The 18,437-nt window shown below is 34.4% G+C and overlaps 1 protein-coding gene across 1 annotated transcript in view; it reads left to right on the forward strand.

Annotated features, from left to right (window-relative positions):
* The first annotated feature begins 8,960 nt into the window (after window positions 1-8,960).
* LOC106464941 (paired box protein Pax-5-like) overlaps window positions 8,961-18,437 on the forward strand; it is a 128,299-nt gene continuing 118,822 nt past the window's right edge. Inside the window, exon 1 of the mRNA XM_013925118.2 lies at window positions 8,961-9,034. Coding sequence (XP_013780572.2) covers window positions 8,962-9,034 — 73 coding nt within the window. The 5' untranslated portion in view covers window position 8,961. The remainder of the gene's footprint in view (window positions 9,035-18,437) is intronic.

The following is an 18,437-nucleotide window of genomic DNA, read 5'->3' on the forward strand; positions in this document are numbered from 1 at the left end:
ACATGCAAATATGATATCAAGAAAAAAACATTGAAATTATAAAGTAGAAACGTCAACATTTTATTTTTTCTCAAATAAAAAATCTAATTAAATATCACACATTTCGGAGAGCTGACAACAGTCAAAACGCAGAGGTGACCTCTTCTTCTAACTTATTTCATAAATATGGAACAAATAGAGCATTCTATCTTGTTTCTCAAAATATTAATTTTTTTCAAGAATTCCAGTGGATGATATTGTATCATTTGCATCGTAATCTGCTTTCAAACTTGCGGGGCAAGAAACAAATGGATGTCACCCGCATTGAAAGATTTAATTGATAAATAGAATTGGAATTTTATTGTACATGGTGTTTTAGGTGTAGAGGTGTCCACCTGAACTCATATAAATTAATTTTTCACTAATCAATGTGTCTTTTCTTTTCTCTTAACAGAGAAAAATATCCCATCCATCTCAAAGGTCTAGTCTCTGACATTATTATTTTATCTCTCCGCATCAAACGGGCTCAACTTTCTGAATTCATATACTGAAACCGACTTCTAAATCTTTATAGCACATTAATGTTGTTCGTTGTTGTTACTTGTTAAATTTCTGCACTAATTATCCCTACTGTTGAAGTGATGGACTAGCGAGAAGGCAGTTAGTCAACACTACCCACCACCAACTTGTGGGCTATTCTAATCAAACAGTGGGATTTGGACGTCACTCTTATATCGTACTATGGCCCCAAAGTGTGATTTTTCGGCAAAACGGGACGCAAACCATGGATCCACAGTCTGGTATGCTAACCGTTGGACCGCGTTCGGCCATAATAAGTTTTGTGTTTTCCTGAAAAGAAGACGAAAAGTATTATTTTACACACTGAATGGTATATGTTTCTGGACAATTTGCTTAGTTTTTTACTTTCTAATTTTTTATTTTGTAATTAACAATATTGAAATGATTATTGTTTCTTTTTTTATTTAAAACGTTTCCTATTTTCCAGGGATTAGGATAAATATTTTAAGCCTGATGTTACTTACTGAAAAGGCTACGCGAAAAGTGACAACAGATAATTTTTACCAGGTCACGTATACGTAGTGAGTAGCAAAATTACATCAAATTTGTTAAATCAGATATATGAAACACTATGTTCTCGTTTTCATTAGTCATCAGTGAATATTATATGCATAACAAAATTTGCTGTTTCTATGAATAACAATAATTCAGTGTTATATCCTGGTTTAGTAGCTCAAGTCACAGCTTGATGCAGTTTTTCATTAAAAGGAATATTTAAACCAATTTTTAAAGTACGTTTTGCTGACTCCTCCAGGACGAGAATTACAATTAGTTTCTGGATTAGCAGTAAGTGTACTGATTTAACATGCTAAAATCCGAGGTTCGATTTCTCGCGGTGAACAAGGCACTGATAGCCCATTGCGTAGATTTGTGCTAAAAACAGCAACAACAACAAGTTGTTTAATTTCTTATACAACATCTTTTTTGTTACTAATGTTTAAATGTTATCAAATTACTCAAATATTTTACCAATAATTTTGCAAAAGAAATATATAAGTGTATATTTAGGTATATCAATCAGGGAGATATAGGTAAATATATAGGCTGGCAGAAAGGTAAAACTGTAAGAAACAGAAACAGCATGCAAGTATAGAGATGGGCGGACAAAAAGGCAGATAAGATAAACAGCGTGCAACCACATAGGGACGGAAAGAGGTGAAGATAGATGCAGATCTGCTTTGGACACACTTTTTGCCCATTAAAACTATAAAGACAATAAACCATTTAAAATGTGCATTTTGAAATGAAGAGGGACTGCATTGCATGGAGTGGAATTATAATGGATACAGAAAGCTTTACTGATAAATATATGTAACTGGGCTTTAAACTAATAAAATTTCAGAAAGTTGTAACAGAAATGTAATTTATAAAGCAGCGGCATAGTAAAAAAAAAAATGTTAACAGTTTTTTGTATACAACTTTATGTAATTAAATATTATTCAAAGAGATTAAATCTAATTTTTACGTATACACTGCCAATGATTATGCCTGAGTTAATTGACAAATGCGTCATTGATGCATTTTGATATGTGGTCCAAATGATTCCTGTTCTACATATAGCTATTGAGGAGATGTTCTTATGGATCAAGAATAAGAACTCGAGTTTAAAATGTCATTTTTTCACACATATATGAATAGCAAATGTAGCGAATCCGCAATAAAAGCAACCTCAGATTTTGAAAGTTCTAAGGCCCCAATTAAAATAATTTCGTACGCAAAAAAGATCTGTGTTTTATGTCCATATTTTTACCATTTTTTGGAAGTGTAAGGATGCTCTCTCCATAATTTGTATTACTTTAATTATTTTCCAGTATGTGCGCCCCCGTAAAGGGTCTTAACACAACCGGCACTGTTGTATAGTAGAACACCGTTCAAACATGATCTCGTGATTTCTCAAAAACGTAAAACTATAGCCGACTGCAAGTTGAACCCGCTTCTACTAATACAGTGATACTTGTATAAAATCACTTGACTTCCTAAACGCTGTCAACGACATATCGCACTCCAATGACTTTGCAAGGATGGTTGTGAAAAGACTGTTAACTTGTGGTAATAAGCTTATATAACTCAAACTGTATGCATATTTTTTTTCGGATACATTTGCATTGTGTTAATAAAATTGTTTACTTGTGTCTCACACACAGGAACATTGAACTGCTATAACGACTATCACAAAATTCCTTTACAACAATGGAGGTATATCACAGAATGCATAGAATATCATAGCAGTTCGACATGAAATCGAAAGTTTCAAAACATTCATAATTACATTTTGACAACTTTCCGAACACCCTGCATAGATCATTTGGACAAATAGAGTAACTAACTGAATAATAAGAAAAATAGGATCGAATCCTATTTCGTTTCGCTAGTTGATTTATATAAATCCAAAGTAATGAGATTCCCCTTGAAGGTTTCTACGGACTGTTTAAGTGTATGTTAAATAAATATATATATATATTTCCTTTTGTGATCTAAGTCCATTCCCGATGCGTGAAAACTTTTGTTAATTAATATTTCATGTTATTTTAGTAAGGTGGCTTACTATTCAAATCACTAAATAATGGTTATAGAAAAGGAAGAAGCGATAATTACGGGGTAAGTGAAACTCTACTTAATTATGGCTTGCAAGAGTACTTAATAATCTGCTGGTTTTGTAAAATATTTCTTAAGTATATTCTACCGCCAATTATCGATGTTTTAAACCAAGTGTATTTTTAAAGCTGTTAATCTTTAATACCTATTATGCTATGAAAGCCATTCCCTGCTTGTTAGATATTTAAAGCTGTTAATCTTTAATGCTTATTATGCTATAAAAGCCATTCACTGCTTGTTAGATATTTGTAAAACCGGATATGGTATAAGTATATCTGTTAGCAGTTATCCACGGTGATATACATTTTATATCATTATACTTCACAGAGCGGAGCTTACTATTGCTGAGAAACTTTTAAAAAAGACAACAACTTGCTTCTATTTAATTCAGGTACTACTTTTCTCCCCCACCTGACTGAACTAGAGACTCCAGTTTGTCGTTTTATCTGTTGTAGTTGGGACCTCATCCCACTACCTCCACAATGATTAGCCACGCGCAGGAACAGGTGCTACTAGTGCGATGATTACTTCTGAGTTCAAGCTCACTGTAAAACTTCACAATCGGTGCACATAAAAGCAGTAGTAACTCAAGGGTCGAACCAGCCCCCGCCTCTTAGGGATGGACATCTTACGTTGCCCTAAAGGCACATCTCGTGACATTGCTGTTAAAATGACTGCCACTCATTCATTACAGAGGAAGTGACGTCATGGCAACTGTCCACAAATCAAAGCCCGTTTGGCAAAGCAATTAGACCTGGGTCCCGCTAGTGCAGGTAAGTCGGTAGCGAGGGCTCCTTAAATCGGCTTTCATACACGTAGCAGGGGTAAAGTAACCCCCGATCGGCAGCCGAGCGAACAGCGCCGTGTGTGAGTGCATGTATTCAGCCCATTGAGATAAGATTTTCTCAGGAAATCGAACTACAACATTTCTTAAGCACACTAAACAGGTAAGTCTCTTGTTCGACCACTTCTACTCGTCAAACGGCACGTGCTACAATGGTCAGTGTTTCATTAACCAGAGGCTACCCTAGTTTTGGCACGTTTGTGTTAACAAATTGTCCCAAGATGCAAACGTCCTGCTTGATCGATTTTGCTGTCACTCATCTGTCAAAAGAAAACTACTTGCAGTGTCCAGTTTCGGGAACGCTCCAAAATGACGTAGTGACGTATGAATAAATTAAACAAAGCGTTATGTGTTTTTGATTTTCCTTCATGGGATCCGAGATTTATTCGGTTGAAATACGGAATTTCTCTGTTGAGGTTATTTCTCTACAAGCAGTCAACTGTCGGATTTGAAGAAAACGATTTAGTATTATTACTATGGTCAAACTATTCCAATCCATTGAGAATAAGGAATTACAAAGCAGTAAAGATAATCGTCAACATCAAGTAACGTTACAGCGTAATTACAATGTTGCCTTGAAATTTAATAGAAATTGACCAATAGCTTGAATGAAGAACCATTCCAGAGACGCCGAGATCGAGTGTGTTTCAGTTTCTGATTTGTTGTTTTTTTTTCCACTTTTCAATAAGGATAAACAGTTTGCAGGTAATTTCCTATTTCCTTGATCCTCCAGTCAATCTTTGCGATCTTTACCGAAGTTTGTGTATATTTATCCTTTAGAGTCTTGTCGCCTAAACGATCCCGTGGGTTTGTACAAGGATCGGAAGGGTTCTCCAAAACTGTGATTATCTAAGAGAACGTTTTCCGTAAAGGTTCAGAAATCCTTTGCTTTGTCGTTGAATTTCATTATTAATAGAAATTCATAATGATAGTTTTTATTTGACTTAAAAAAGATCAATATATATATATACCATGCTGGTCTCTCTCTAATATTTCCTTCTATCATATATTAACTGTCTCATTTGTTCTTGCACGTTAATAAGTTTTATTTCCCAAATGTTTAATTTGCGTAAGATAATCAGTAGCTCTTTTTTTTTTGTTTGTTTTTGTTTTTTGCATTGTTGTAATGTAAATTTTTACCTGCGTTGAAGACACTATTTTCATCATATTCAAATTATGTGATAGAGCCTAGTCGTTTATTTTAAATGTGTTCAGTTTTGATGAGTTATTTGATTGTTTATTTCACTGTAAGGCCACACAATAGTCTGTCTGCGCTCTGTCACTCGCAGGGTAATCGAACTCTGGATTTTAGCGTTGGAAGTTCGTAAACTTATCGCTGATCCACCAAGAACCTGACGAGTTGTAGACGGGTTTTTGTCTTAACTTAGTAATATCAGCTATATTTCTTATCTGTATTTTGATCAATATGTTTATATTTTTCTAGCATTATTAGTTTAATAGCTACAATTGTTTTCATTCTCACGTTTTAACTGAATAAACTTTAAAGTCTAACTTTTTGTTATCATGTGTTACTTGTCTCGTAAATGGCATGGTTTCTTTTGATATATTTCGATTATATGGAAAAGCTCACAGATTTTCTTTTAACTTTTTTTTACTAAACTAACTTATCAGTTTGACAGCATGGCCAGGTGGTTAGGACATTCGACTCGCAATTTGAGGGTCGCGGGTTCGAATCCCCGTCCCAACAAACATGCTCGCCCTTTCAGCCGTAGGGGCGTTATAATGTTACAGTCAATCCCACTATTCGTTGGTAAAAGAGTAGCCCAAGAGTTGGCGGTGGGTGGTGATGACTAGCTGTCTTCCCTCTAGTCTTACACTGCTAAATTAGGGACGGCTAACGCAGATAGCCCTGGTGTAGCATTGCGCGAAATTCAAAAACAAACAGTTTGACAGAGTAAACTTTTTATATAGTGAATCACAGATTAAATAAAAATGTATAGAGTGTTTTTAAATTAAATCACTGATCAGATTCTGGCTTATTTAGCTATGATTGTTTCCACTCAATATCCTTCAGTGGAATAAAAATTCTTGGTTTTGTTGACAATCAATCATTATAGCGCTGATTTGTATACAGACACATGATATAATAACAAGATACTATTCAATCAAAGCACAAAACAAACAGTAGAACGCAATGATACATTTAAAAATCATCTTAGTCAATTATAATAAAACGTCTAAGCTCAGGATGCAAAGTTTTGTGTCATTATTAAACAGAAATTCACCTCAGTAATTAGCAGGTCCCCATCAATAAAAATATGATGACGACACCAATGTTTCGACCTGCACAATATTACCTAAAGATGGTGGAGCGTATTTTGCTTTTAACTTTATATAAGAAATTATTATGCGCGTCGAATCGTTGGTATCGTCATCTTATTTCTATTGAAACTTTGCACAAGAGCTGTCACTCTAACGCATTGAGATCTCCACCAATTCACATTTAGGGGGAATTTTCTGTGCTTTGCTTTACGAATATATTCTCAGATATTTATTTCAGTTACATAGACCAGGAGATGTATTTAAATGTGCCCTATTATACACTCTCATTATCAAGACGTCGTTAAACAAACAAGTATTAGTAACAAGTATATATTTGGTTTAACGAATATATAGTGATACAGCCAAATTACGCTTATATTATTTGTCATAAAGATCCTTATTTTCATTTTCAGTTGCTTTTTTGTGTGTTTTGGTTTGTTTATTGAAGTGCAAGGCTATACAATGAGCTATCTGCCTCTGTCTACCGTTCGGAATTTAACCCTAAATCTTAGCGTTGTAAGTCCATAATTTGCCGCTGAACCACCGAAGGACATGTAGAATTTGGATATACATGAGTTATTTGACTCTTAGTAAAGTTCCATGCGAAGAAATATTATCTGACGACTTATCACCCAGTAAATAATAAAACCGTTAATAGTGAGGAGGTGACACTTCTTATCTGTGAAGGAAACGGGGTGATTTTAATTGTCTTGTTGACAGGTCTGTACTTGGATTATGAGAATTTCTCATCCCTTAGATACACTTTATAATTTAGAAAAATCGTAAACGTATAGTGTCTCTAATTGTTTAATTAATGTCTGGAATAGTATTTATGAGACAACCTAACAACCAAATGCTGTATGGAAGCGTTGAATTATCGACTTTCCCAGGCTGCGGCTGAATTAAAAGCGGAACAGAGATCCAGGTAAAAGTCGCCCTCGGGCCAAAAAGCAAAGTAGGAAAGGAATAAGCTAATCACACATTCTATGACAAATCTTAGAAAACAAAAGTGATATCAGATGTTGTTCGTAGAATTCTAGTTGTCAATTTCTTTGGAAAGTAAGGCAGTGATGAAACGTAGCGTGTATCCAAACAAGCACGTTGTGTCAAGAGGCCTACCTATTCCAGGACTGGATGTGGCCGATGTAGTGTGGTTGACATATTATTACATACTCTTCTTTGCGTTCGCTCATACGTTCTCAGAAGTCTTAACATGTGAACTTTTTCTAAGCCACGCGTCTATCGCCTCTTATGTTAGACGGAGTGCACTGGAAAGATGGTTTTAATATTTTATTTACGTTTCTTGATACGTGTTACTACGGGAACGGCATTGGTGAATTTTGAGAGAGTAAAATGACGGGTTTAATCTATCTTGAAGCCTCTTGGGTGTTTAGGAGTAAGCTTGAGGGCTTATAACGCTATAAATCACGATTCGATACCGGTGGTAAACACAGTGCAGATAGACCATTGCGCACTCAAAAACAAACAACAGAACCAAATATGAAACCTATACTGAAAAAAGTGCCAACTTTATTGACTATGGCAAACGCATACAGGTGTTATTCAAAGAAAATAAAATGTATTTATCTATGTATAGAACATGAATCTGACTTTAAAACGTTCCTTACATAAACTTTATAGTACGTTGTTGCCATCTTGAAAACCACTGTGCACTAATATCGCGAATACATGTTCATAAATGAAATCAGCAGTTGTGTACGTTTTATGTTTACTCATTGTATGACTACGTACTTTCATGCTTAGAAATAATATATGGTTTGTGTTATGACATTTCGTATTACGTCCCTCTAGTGAGAAGTGTATCGTGGTTAAGTTTTTCATGAACGATTATACGATGTAAGTATAATGTATGGTTTGTGTTATGACATTTCGTATTATGTCCCTCTAGTGAGAAGTGTATCGTGGTTAAGTTTTTCATGAACGATTATACGACGTAATTATAATTTCATATTAGTTTCAAAAATGTCAAAGAACACGATATATATTGTTTAAGAATTAGTTTCTTTGGTTATTTCATGTTATTACATCTTGTGCATTAATACCGATCATTGAAGAAAATGTTTAAAGTATATAAGTATGTTTTTGCATAACAATACATCATATTTAATACGTTAAAGTGCACTGTGTATGGTTATACAATATTATGGTAGCGCATTGTATGCTAATATTGATCATTCCAACAATTGGTTAAAGGCGTTTTCTTTTGATGTAATCTACAACTCAAAGCTAAGACGGATTCTCAGAAGACCTAATTTCGAGTTTCTCAGCTATACTGAATTTTGTTTGGACAGGAACATTATGTTATACTTGTAGTGTTCTTATATATATAATTTTCTTTTCTCACGTTTTTAGACCTACCACTCGCAGGACGTGAAAGGCTGCTGCTAAAAACCGAGGTGTTGATTCCAACACAGAGACGATGATTTCAACTGGCAACTAGTGCTTTTCAAGACTGACTTTCACATTAGTTTACGACAGACTGGGTCCTGGCACCTTCTCTTACATATTGAAATCCAAACCTTGAGATTTACTAATCATTGCTACTGTACAGTTTCATCCTAACCAGCCACCAGTTGTTGGAAGTGTTGAACGAAGGGGAACACCCCCCTGTGAGCGATTTAATGCAGGAGGAATATACTCATCTTACTTCCACCGTCGCCATGATGGACATGTCTCATGGGTTTTCTATTTCAGGTTCCCCCATCCCAATGGATTCGGAAACCAAAAAGAAACGTGAGTACTTTAAATGTGTAGTTTACAACTGATTATTCAGCTTTACTTGTTCTTTAATATTTAATATATACTTAGTTGCTGAACTGAAGTAACATATTTATATGTACGTATCCTGTAATAATCATCAATATACATATATATATGTATATATATATTCCTCAAATTACTACTTGTTTTTATCCCATTTACTGCCTCTGTAATCCACTTAGTGGATCATACTGAGTAATTTTATGTTTTTACCTGTTACAACACTCAGTATAAACAGCTGACCAATAACACTGGGTAAAATTACCCATTACTCATTTTTTTTATGTAAAATGCGTAGGAGACCGCAACAGTATGTATCGAGAAATTAATTGCAATATTGATTGTATTTTGTTTACATTTTTTGTGTGACTGAATATTATTAGGAACCCTGTAATGAACAACGTCGTAGACCCGCAAGAAATTTACATAGATAGATAAAAGACGATGAACCTCATCGGTATTTCTGAGGTTAAAATATATATGGTTAACTGAGGTTAACCATATATGTATATATAGATAGATGTAGTTTCGTTGTTGTTTTTCATTTACAGAATGAATACAGAAAAAATCTAAAAAAAAAGAAGAACATCTATGTCATTTCAACAAGTATAAATCCTTAGAGTATGTAAAGTTGTTGAGTAGATAGGAAATTTAAGGAATGGAAATATGTAATAATTTGTTATTGGGCAAATAGTTAATTATTAGAAATGTATAATTTCAAAAAGAAACTACCAGACGATTACTTACTACGACTACGCGAAAAGATAGACTATACATTCTCTTGCAACAGTCAATGAGTGTTTAAACGCTTTCTTTTACGGATAAAACAATATAATCACGTTTAACACATACATGAAACGGGCATAACTTACATGGTCTACACCTCAAACACATAAAAGGCTAATACAATATCTTCCCTTGGTAACTACAGCACGTCTTTAATTCTGCAACAACAAAAATACGCTAAAAACGTTAACCCCCATTTCTTATACATGGAAATGTGGAGTTGTTTTTGATTTTTTTAATCTTTTTTTTTTTCCGTTCATACAACAACGGTAACATCCAATCTTTGGTATCAGAAACACAAGGGTAAAATTTAAGACGATTTAATTCAGCCTGATGTTATACATATATATGGTATGTATTTGTTTGCTTAGCGCAAATCTACGCAATAGTATAGCGTGCGTAGAGCAAGAATCAAACCCTGAATTTTTGTTTTATAGGCCCTTAATCTTGCCGCTGAGCAACTAAGGGAGTACTATGGTACATATTAACATTAATTAATACTTTATAAGATAGATTATAATTTTATACAAATCAAAGAAAATGATGACACTACTCATTCCTTTTTGTTACTTTTAATTGTTTTTCGAAAACTCAGGTCTGGCGTGGCCTAGTGGTTAGGGCACTCTACTCGCAACCTGCGGGGCGTAGGATCAAAACCTGTCACCGAACATGCTCGCCCTTTTAGTCACGGAGGCATTATAATGTGATGGTCAATCCAATTATTCGTTGGTAAAAAGTAACTCAAGAGTTGGGGTGGTGGTGTTGTATAGCTGTCTTCCCTGTAGTATAACAATTCAAAATTAGAGTCGGCTAGCACAGATAGCCCTTGAGTAGCTTTGCGCGAGATTGAACACAATCAAAAAATCGAGATCAGTGTTGACAGTTTCTGAACTTTTTTTGTGCCTGCATCCAACTACATAAGCACTTGAATTGATTGCAAGACTCATTTGCCAGACCAAAAATCCACATATAATTACTACCGAAATCCCAGCGTGAGAGAAGAGTTTTTTACCTTGGTAATGTGGGTTAGCTTACTTATTGATAATAAGATAATAACACTTCGAAGACTGTAAACAGAAATGTATTCGCATCGAAACAGATAAATATATTCTAAGAACTACATTTATACGAAAACGTATAGATTAGTGTAGAGTTCAGTAAACACCCTAACATCTCACAGTAAAGCACGTAAAAGTATTAAAAGTAAAATGAAGCCCTTAGAATAAACATAAATGTTTAGGTATATGTGTGCATACCTATAGAATGTTGATAAAATGAACTATTTAGAATAGTACCTTACAACAATTTCTTGACAAGAAATGATTTTTGAATTTTTTTAGCGTTATACGAGATCTATAGAATGTTTTGCACTTTTATTTAAGGTACTTATGGTTTACTTTCGTACAAAGTTTGAAGATTTTTAGCACATTATAAAAAATGAATAATTAGAATAATTACCGGGCAAAATCCCCCATGACAGACAGATAATGTAGATATCCCAATACATAGCTTTGAGCTAAAACAAACAAACAGGCATATTCTCCATATGTAATTTTATTAAATTTGAAACTGCCACCACCTTCACTTCAACTGTACACGCTCAGTTCTCACCCAATTTTAATTTATGTAACGAGATTATTCAAAGCACTGAGAGTTGAAGATATGACCAGCTGAATAGAGGCCCAATGGTTTCACCTCTTTTCTCGTGTTTCAACAATACACACCAGATAATCCAACCTTCACCTGTTACGTATTTTAACAATACACACCAGATACTCCAACCTTCAACTGTTACGTGTTTTAACAATACACACCAGATACCCCAACCTTCACCTGTTACGCGTTTTAACAATACACACCAGATAATCCAACCTTCAACTGTTACGAGTTTTAACAATACACACCAGATACTCCAACCTTCAACTGTTACGCGTTTTAACAATACACACCAGATACTCCAACCTTCAACTGTTACGCGTTTTAACAATACACACCAGATGTCCAACCTTCAATTGTTACTAACTCTTGATATTAAACTAACCACTCCACAAGCACCGTAACCAAAATCTAGCTATCCTAAGGAAGGCGCTTAGTTTCAAGTTCTTATTTGCCCTAGAAACATTTCGTTTTAATAGTTAAACCTATGTAAACTGTACTTAACTGCTATAAGAGAATTTTACAATAGAGATATAATTATATTGTGAATTTACATTAACAGATTCACACTGATACGCTCGGCTCATTGGATAACATATAAAGCTACATATACATAACGTATTTAAGTTTCAGCTTCACACATTTTGAGGTAGCGTATTTAGAAAAGTAAGTTTCCACAGAAGTATTCATGTGACTAATTTGATATATTTATGTGAAAATCTTATATATTCAATATGTATGAGCTAAGTTTATTTTCTTATATGTGTAACAGAAGCAGTTAAGCATAAACTCTAGCTTATCATAATATTACACAGTGCTTGTTAAATTACAGTCACGAGTCATGGTTTCGGTGCGTTTTTTTTTTTCATGCCTTTCACAAATAAATGTCTAGAATAATTAAAAGTACTGGGAAATACAGCAGTGTTAATCAACTGATCTTTTTGGTTTCCAACAGATGTGCAAAAAAAAATAAGACAAACAACATATCCTTCCCGTTTCTTCCGCTCCTTTCTTTTCTCTCAGGTGTCAACAGGTGAGGGTCTCACAAAGAGCCCCCCCCCCCTCCCTCCGATGGTAGGAGAGTAACAATCGTCCGCTTCACAACTGGCGCCTGAACTATATTTAACTTAATCTGCGTAAACTTAGCAAGGTCTGCTTCTAAAACCGCCTAATACCGTTTCGTTTCATATTGTGGAATATCAGCCTGTTCTTTTTTTATGCTCAGTAATTTTTACAAAGACATGTAAACAAGAAATATCCACCTGTTTGTGTATCTATTAATATTTTCTGCCTTTCTTTCATTTTTCTGTCTCTGTTTCTAGCGTTCTTTCTTGCGTATCTGATATTAAAACTGATCACTTGTGTAGTGGTTATACATAAACTTGTAGTCTACCAACATCAGTATGATAGTAGTTTCTGTATTAACCGAAAAGGCAAAAAATCCTCGTACCTAAATATTTTGAGCTATAGGCTGTAAATGTATTTCACAAATTATTTTTTAAAATGTCAAACTCAATGCCATTTAAATAAACATTACATAAACGTATAATTGGTTTGGAAATGAAAAAAATAAATGTAGCTAGCTAATGTCTTGCCCAAAACATATTGTCGATCAATGACGTCACTGTTAATAAATAACACGATAAAAACAAGAACGTTGCATTATCAAACTATATACGCTTACTTTCTGAATCAAACATTCATCATTAAGGTGTATTTTTCTGCATGAAAAACTAAGATTTTTTTTGCATTGCATATCAGCTGCTTCTGCCGAAGTCGTTAAGTTTGCGTGATTTCAATAAAACAAAACTCTCTACTCTTGTCAAACACTTTCTTCGAGGAAAGAGCGTCAAAATCTGATAAAAGAAAAACGACCACGCAGAGTAAAGTGAACATACTACCACGTTTTACTTGTCTTTTGAACATTAATGAAGATTCTAAAAAAAGAGCCGTTCATTACTAGTTAGCATGTTGTCCCGCAGGTCAAGAGGTCTAAGGTTCGTTTCTCGTTGCCAATGAACACGATCTACACTTTCAGGTGTGTGTGTGCGTTATCAAATTAACAATTAAGCTCGTTATTCGATTCGAAACCGGAAAACGTTTTTGTGGCGGTGGGTGCTGCTGACTGACTGCCATCTCTAATTTCTAGGATGCCAGAATTTTATCTAAAGTGTTATAACACAGTGGAAAGCTTGAGAATATTCCGAATAATGATAATTTGAAATTCTATGCGACACAATTATATACGTCAGTGGAAAGCTTGAGAAGCATTCAATGATTGATAACTTCTGACTCTATATGATAAAACGTTTTGGAAAAGAGGAAAGCTGCATGCTTCCAGAAGTTGGTAGCTTAAAATTATATATAACACAATGTCTTAGAGCAGCGAAAGATTTGGGAAGCTGCTAGAGATTTATCACTTCAGACACTGTATGATACAATGTTTAGGGACAGTGGACAGCTTGAGAAGCTATCAATGATCAATAACTTCAGATTCTTTCTGGCATAACGTGCTGGAACACTTGGAAGTTTGAAAATTTCAGTTTTTATGTGACATAACGTTTTAGAAGAATAGAAAGTTTATAAAGCTGCCGAAGATAAAAAGATTTAGTTTCTGTGACACATTGTAACTTGTCGAAAAATGAGTATACCAGATTCGATGTCAATTCGTTTTTTTTTTTTTTTTGTTTCTTTGGTGTGGAACAACCATGAGATCTATACATACAAACTATATATTTAATGATAAACGAACTGAGAGATGTACTATGTTAATGAACATTTTTTTAGAAACTGGGTCTACACCTTTACATTTGACGTTCTATACTCTGATACTAAACATTTAGCTGTTGCTATTCAGATTGTCTTGTGATAACACTAAGAAACAAACTAATTTTGTATTAAGAAACAATATTTATATATTTTTCTTTTTTCAGTGAAGAACGCTATGTGTATTTTTATGTTTTCTTACCCGGTCATTAAAAACCCAAACCTTGTGTATTTTTATTGCAAAAGCAATGCAGTAATTGCTGGTGGTCAAACATCTGACAAAAACAGCAAGGCTAAGCCTTTCTTTATACGTATAAGTTCTTCTTCAAGACAATAGTGATATCACGAAGTTGTAGATAAACGTAAATTCTAATTTTATAAAGTTAACATATGAAAGTTAGACAAACTAATTATGTTTAAAATTTTAACTGAGACCGAAGGGTTGGAATTGGAAATGAGGAAACAATTAAATCAAAATGAAAATTATTATGGCATAAGAAATTATATTTTTAAGCAAGAATTAAATTTTCTTTCACTTGGGGCTGAGAATCTTCTAATCAATGTAAAAGTGAAGCTAAATATTTGGTATAAGGAAATAACATCGTAACTTAAAGCAAGAAAGCATAGAATCGGAAAAGAAAGAAGTCTTAAAAATAAAAAATATCACTGAAACTCAAAGTAGAAAGCACACATTCTTTGTGAAAGAAAATATAAATCTCGGACGCAAGAATTTAACCATGTAACGCAATGTATGCAAGCACAACTCCAACGTAGTAAAAATTAATTTTTGGTAGAAAATTGTTATGTAACTGGAAAAAGAAAACACGCAATCAGTATAAGAGCAAAAAATAAATAACCATAGAAAAGAAGCAACAGTGTATTTAATGGTAAGGATTGTCCATCTAATGCGTCAGGAAAGTGAAAACCTCGAATAACGAACAACATTGAAACTCAACTCATGGAGCTTTATAGAGTATTAGAGAAGAACTTGAATCTGGGGAAACAGTTCACTTGTATAATTCAGTGTGAAAGCATCAGCTCAGTGTGTGAAAAGAGTTAACCACGATATCTGGTGTGAATGTTGTGTGACGCAGAAAAGAAAAGGGCTTCTGTGAGTGCAATCTATTAATATACTCATTTTTACATGAATGCAGAATTTAATAAGTTAACGCTTGCCACTTGTTACCAAATGATGAAATTCTAAGTGCTAAAAACGTACATGTTTATCCATCCAATAGAGTTAGACGTCCTTTGTAAAGCAGATAGTTGAGAGTATGGAATTTTATGTAAAAATATGATGTTCAATTGAACACGGTATCTCTCCTGATTTTCATCCAGTGTTATTGGAGATGAAACTGTGTTGTAAGAGCTTCTGTCTTATCTAATAAGTACCTTCAATTCGATATATAAGAATGTTGTTGTTTGTTGAATTTCGCGTAATGCCACTCTAGGCCTATCTGCGCTTGCCATCCCTAATTTTGAAGTGAACAACTAGAGGGAAGACGGCTAGTCAACACCACCCACCGCGAACTCGTGGGCTAATGTAACCAAATTTTGAAATTTGTTTTTCACCCTTATAATGTAGCCACGCACCCACCCACCTCCTCCAAAGTGCAGAGCCAATGCTGTTGTTGCTGTTTTTGGGCGGTAACGGGGCGCGTAATACGGAATCTCGCATCCATTATACGGCGTGCTCAACAAAAAATGTCTAATAAACACTAGTAAACAAAAATATGATATAAAAATAAAAAGAGATGGAGTGTAATGCTACATAAAAGTATCGAAAAAAAATGACTGTTATTGTTTCTATATTAAGATTGCTTGTTTGTTTTGAATTTCGCGCAAAGCTACACGAGGGCTATCTGCGCTAGCTGTCCCTAATTTAGCAGTGTAAGACTAGAGAGAAGGCAGCTAGTCATCATCACCTACCGCCAACTCTTGGGCTACTCTTTTACCAACGAATAGTGGGATTGACCGTCACATTATAACGCCCCCACGGCTGAAAGGGCGAGTATGTTTGGTGGGACGAGGATTCGAACGCGCGACCCTCAGATTGCGAGTCGAGCGCCCTAACCACCTGGCCATGCCGGGTCACTCTCTCTATAGTAAGAAGTGGTTGCTATGGCTTCTATATTAAGAAGTGTTTCTTAACCATCCCTTATGTACAGCAGAATAACAATGATCGGAGCTAGGCTTGTTTTTAAAGTTCACCAAATTGGATAGGTGACGCTACTGAAAACATAATGCAACCTACATCCCCTCCATCTTTCCTAGATCGTTTGAACAGTCATAATAATCGTGTATTTTGTTTTTACTTGTATATTGAAAACATAACCATCATGATATAATGTTATCTAGTATAACACACACACACACACATATATATATACTAGCTGGAGTACCTGTCCCCTAGACGAAAGTTATGTAAATTCGTGATCCTTAGGACATGAAAAGTTACTTCCCTTATATGTAATGGTAAAAAAAACGCAAAAACTCCCATAAAAACTGTAAAACTCACAATGTGAAACCGCAACTTTTCATGTATCTCCGCATCGACCCAACAAACCTTTATACCAAATTTGGTGAAGATCCATCCACAGGAGGTGAGATAATGGTAATAAACACAAAAACACCCATAAAAACAGCAAAACGCAAAATGTAAAACTGTAAGTTTGTATGTATCTCACCATGGATCTAATACACCTTCATGCCAAATTTGATGAAGATCTATTAACAGAAGGTGAAGTAATGGTAAAAAATACGCAAAAAGCCCATAAAACCGCAGAACGCAAAATGCAAAACTGAAAATTTGTTAGTATCTCCCCATGGACCCAATGAACCTCCATACTAAATTTAATAAAGATCCATCCACACCCTGCGAAGTAGTTACATGGACATACAACAGACAGCACTATTATATTTATATAGATACACCTGTTTTACAATATCTAGAGGTATCAGCATGACAGACATCTCGAGTTCAATTAAATCGTCCTCAACATGCTATATGAGTGGTTGTTTTTATTAGAAAGAATCATCTTTAGAGATTTCCCCATAGCAAGAAACTTTAATAAGTTCAGTACTCACTAAGTTCTCATAGTGTCACTGGCACTACGTGCTAAGCCTAAAACACGCTTATACACACAAAAATACACACATCCTTATCAATATATATATATATATAGTACATAATTTTACGTATGTTATTTACTATATATATATAGTACATAACATACGTAAAATTATTTTCCATTCAAATTCTGGCAATCTTCCAAAGTTATGTAAATCAAGTTGAAATCTGGGAAATCCCACTAGCCTCATATTATAAATTTTCGTATTTTTAATTTTTTTCTCTCTTTTTTTTATGCCTAAAAGCAAGCGAAAAGCATCAAGGATAATAAAGTAGAAGTTAATTAGTTTTAAAACGAATAATATTTTTTATATTGATAATTTTCCTCGTTTTCTTTATGTTGTTTTATGCTTAATGTGCTATAGGGGTATAGAAAACCTATCCTCTGAATACATCCATAATCTTTACCATTTTTCATATTAATCGCATTTTCATAATTGCCCAAAGAATAGCAGATTTCACGAAAGATTCACACTTAAAAGATTCTATACAAACGAATAGTTGGATTCATGAAAGAATCACACTTAAGACTTTCTACGAGTTTCTGTTGTGATAAATATCAGACTTCACGTTTAAAATTCACGCTTAAACATCAGGCTTCACGAAATTATATACGATTTAAAAGTTTCTATAATGACAAACAACAAGCTAACGAAAAGATTCACGCTTATGAGTTTCTACGACGGTAAAAATCAGACTTCACGAAAATATTTACGTTTTAAGAACTTATATGCTGACAAACAACAGGCGCTAACGAAAAGAGTCACGCTTAAGAGTTTCTGCGATGACAGAAAAACAGGCTTCTCAAAAAATAAAAGATTTCTACGTCAGTAAATAATAGCGTTCGCGAAAGCTACTGATTAGGAGTTCGATGGTCTGTTTAGCAGAATGGCTTCGCAAGTGATTCAAGAAAACATTTGATTTTTTCCGTTTATTCTAGGAATATCTAATCTATATAAAAGCTAATATATGTTACGTCACGCTTGATTTCTCGAAATAAAGGTAGTCATAAAAACCAAAATGCATTTATCCAGATAG

This window comes from Limulus polyphemus, unplaced genomic scaffold (assembly GCF_000517525.1).
Source record: "Limulus polyphemus unplaced genomic scaffold, Limulus_polyphemus-2.1.2 Scaffold64, whole genome shotgun sequence".
NCBI lineage: Eukaryota > Metazoa > Arthropoda > Merostomata > Xiphosura > Limulidae > Limulus > Limulus polyphemus.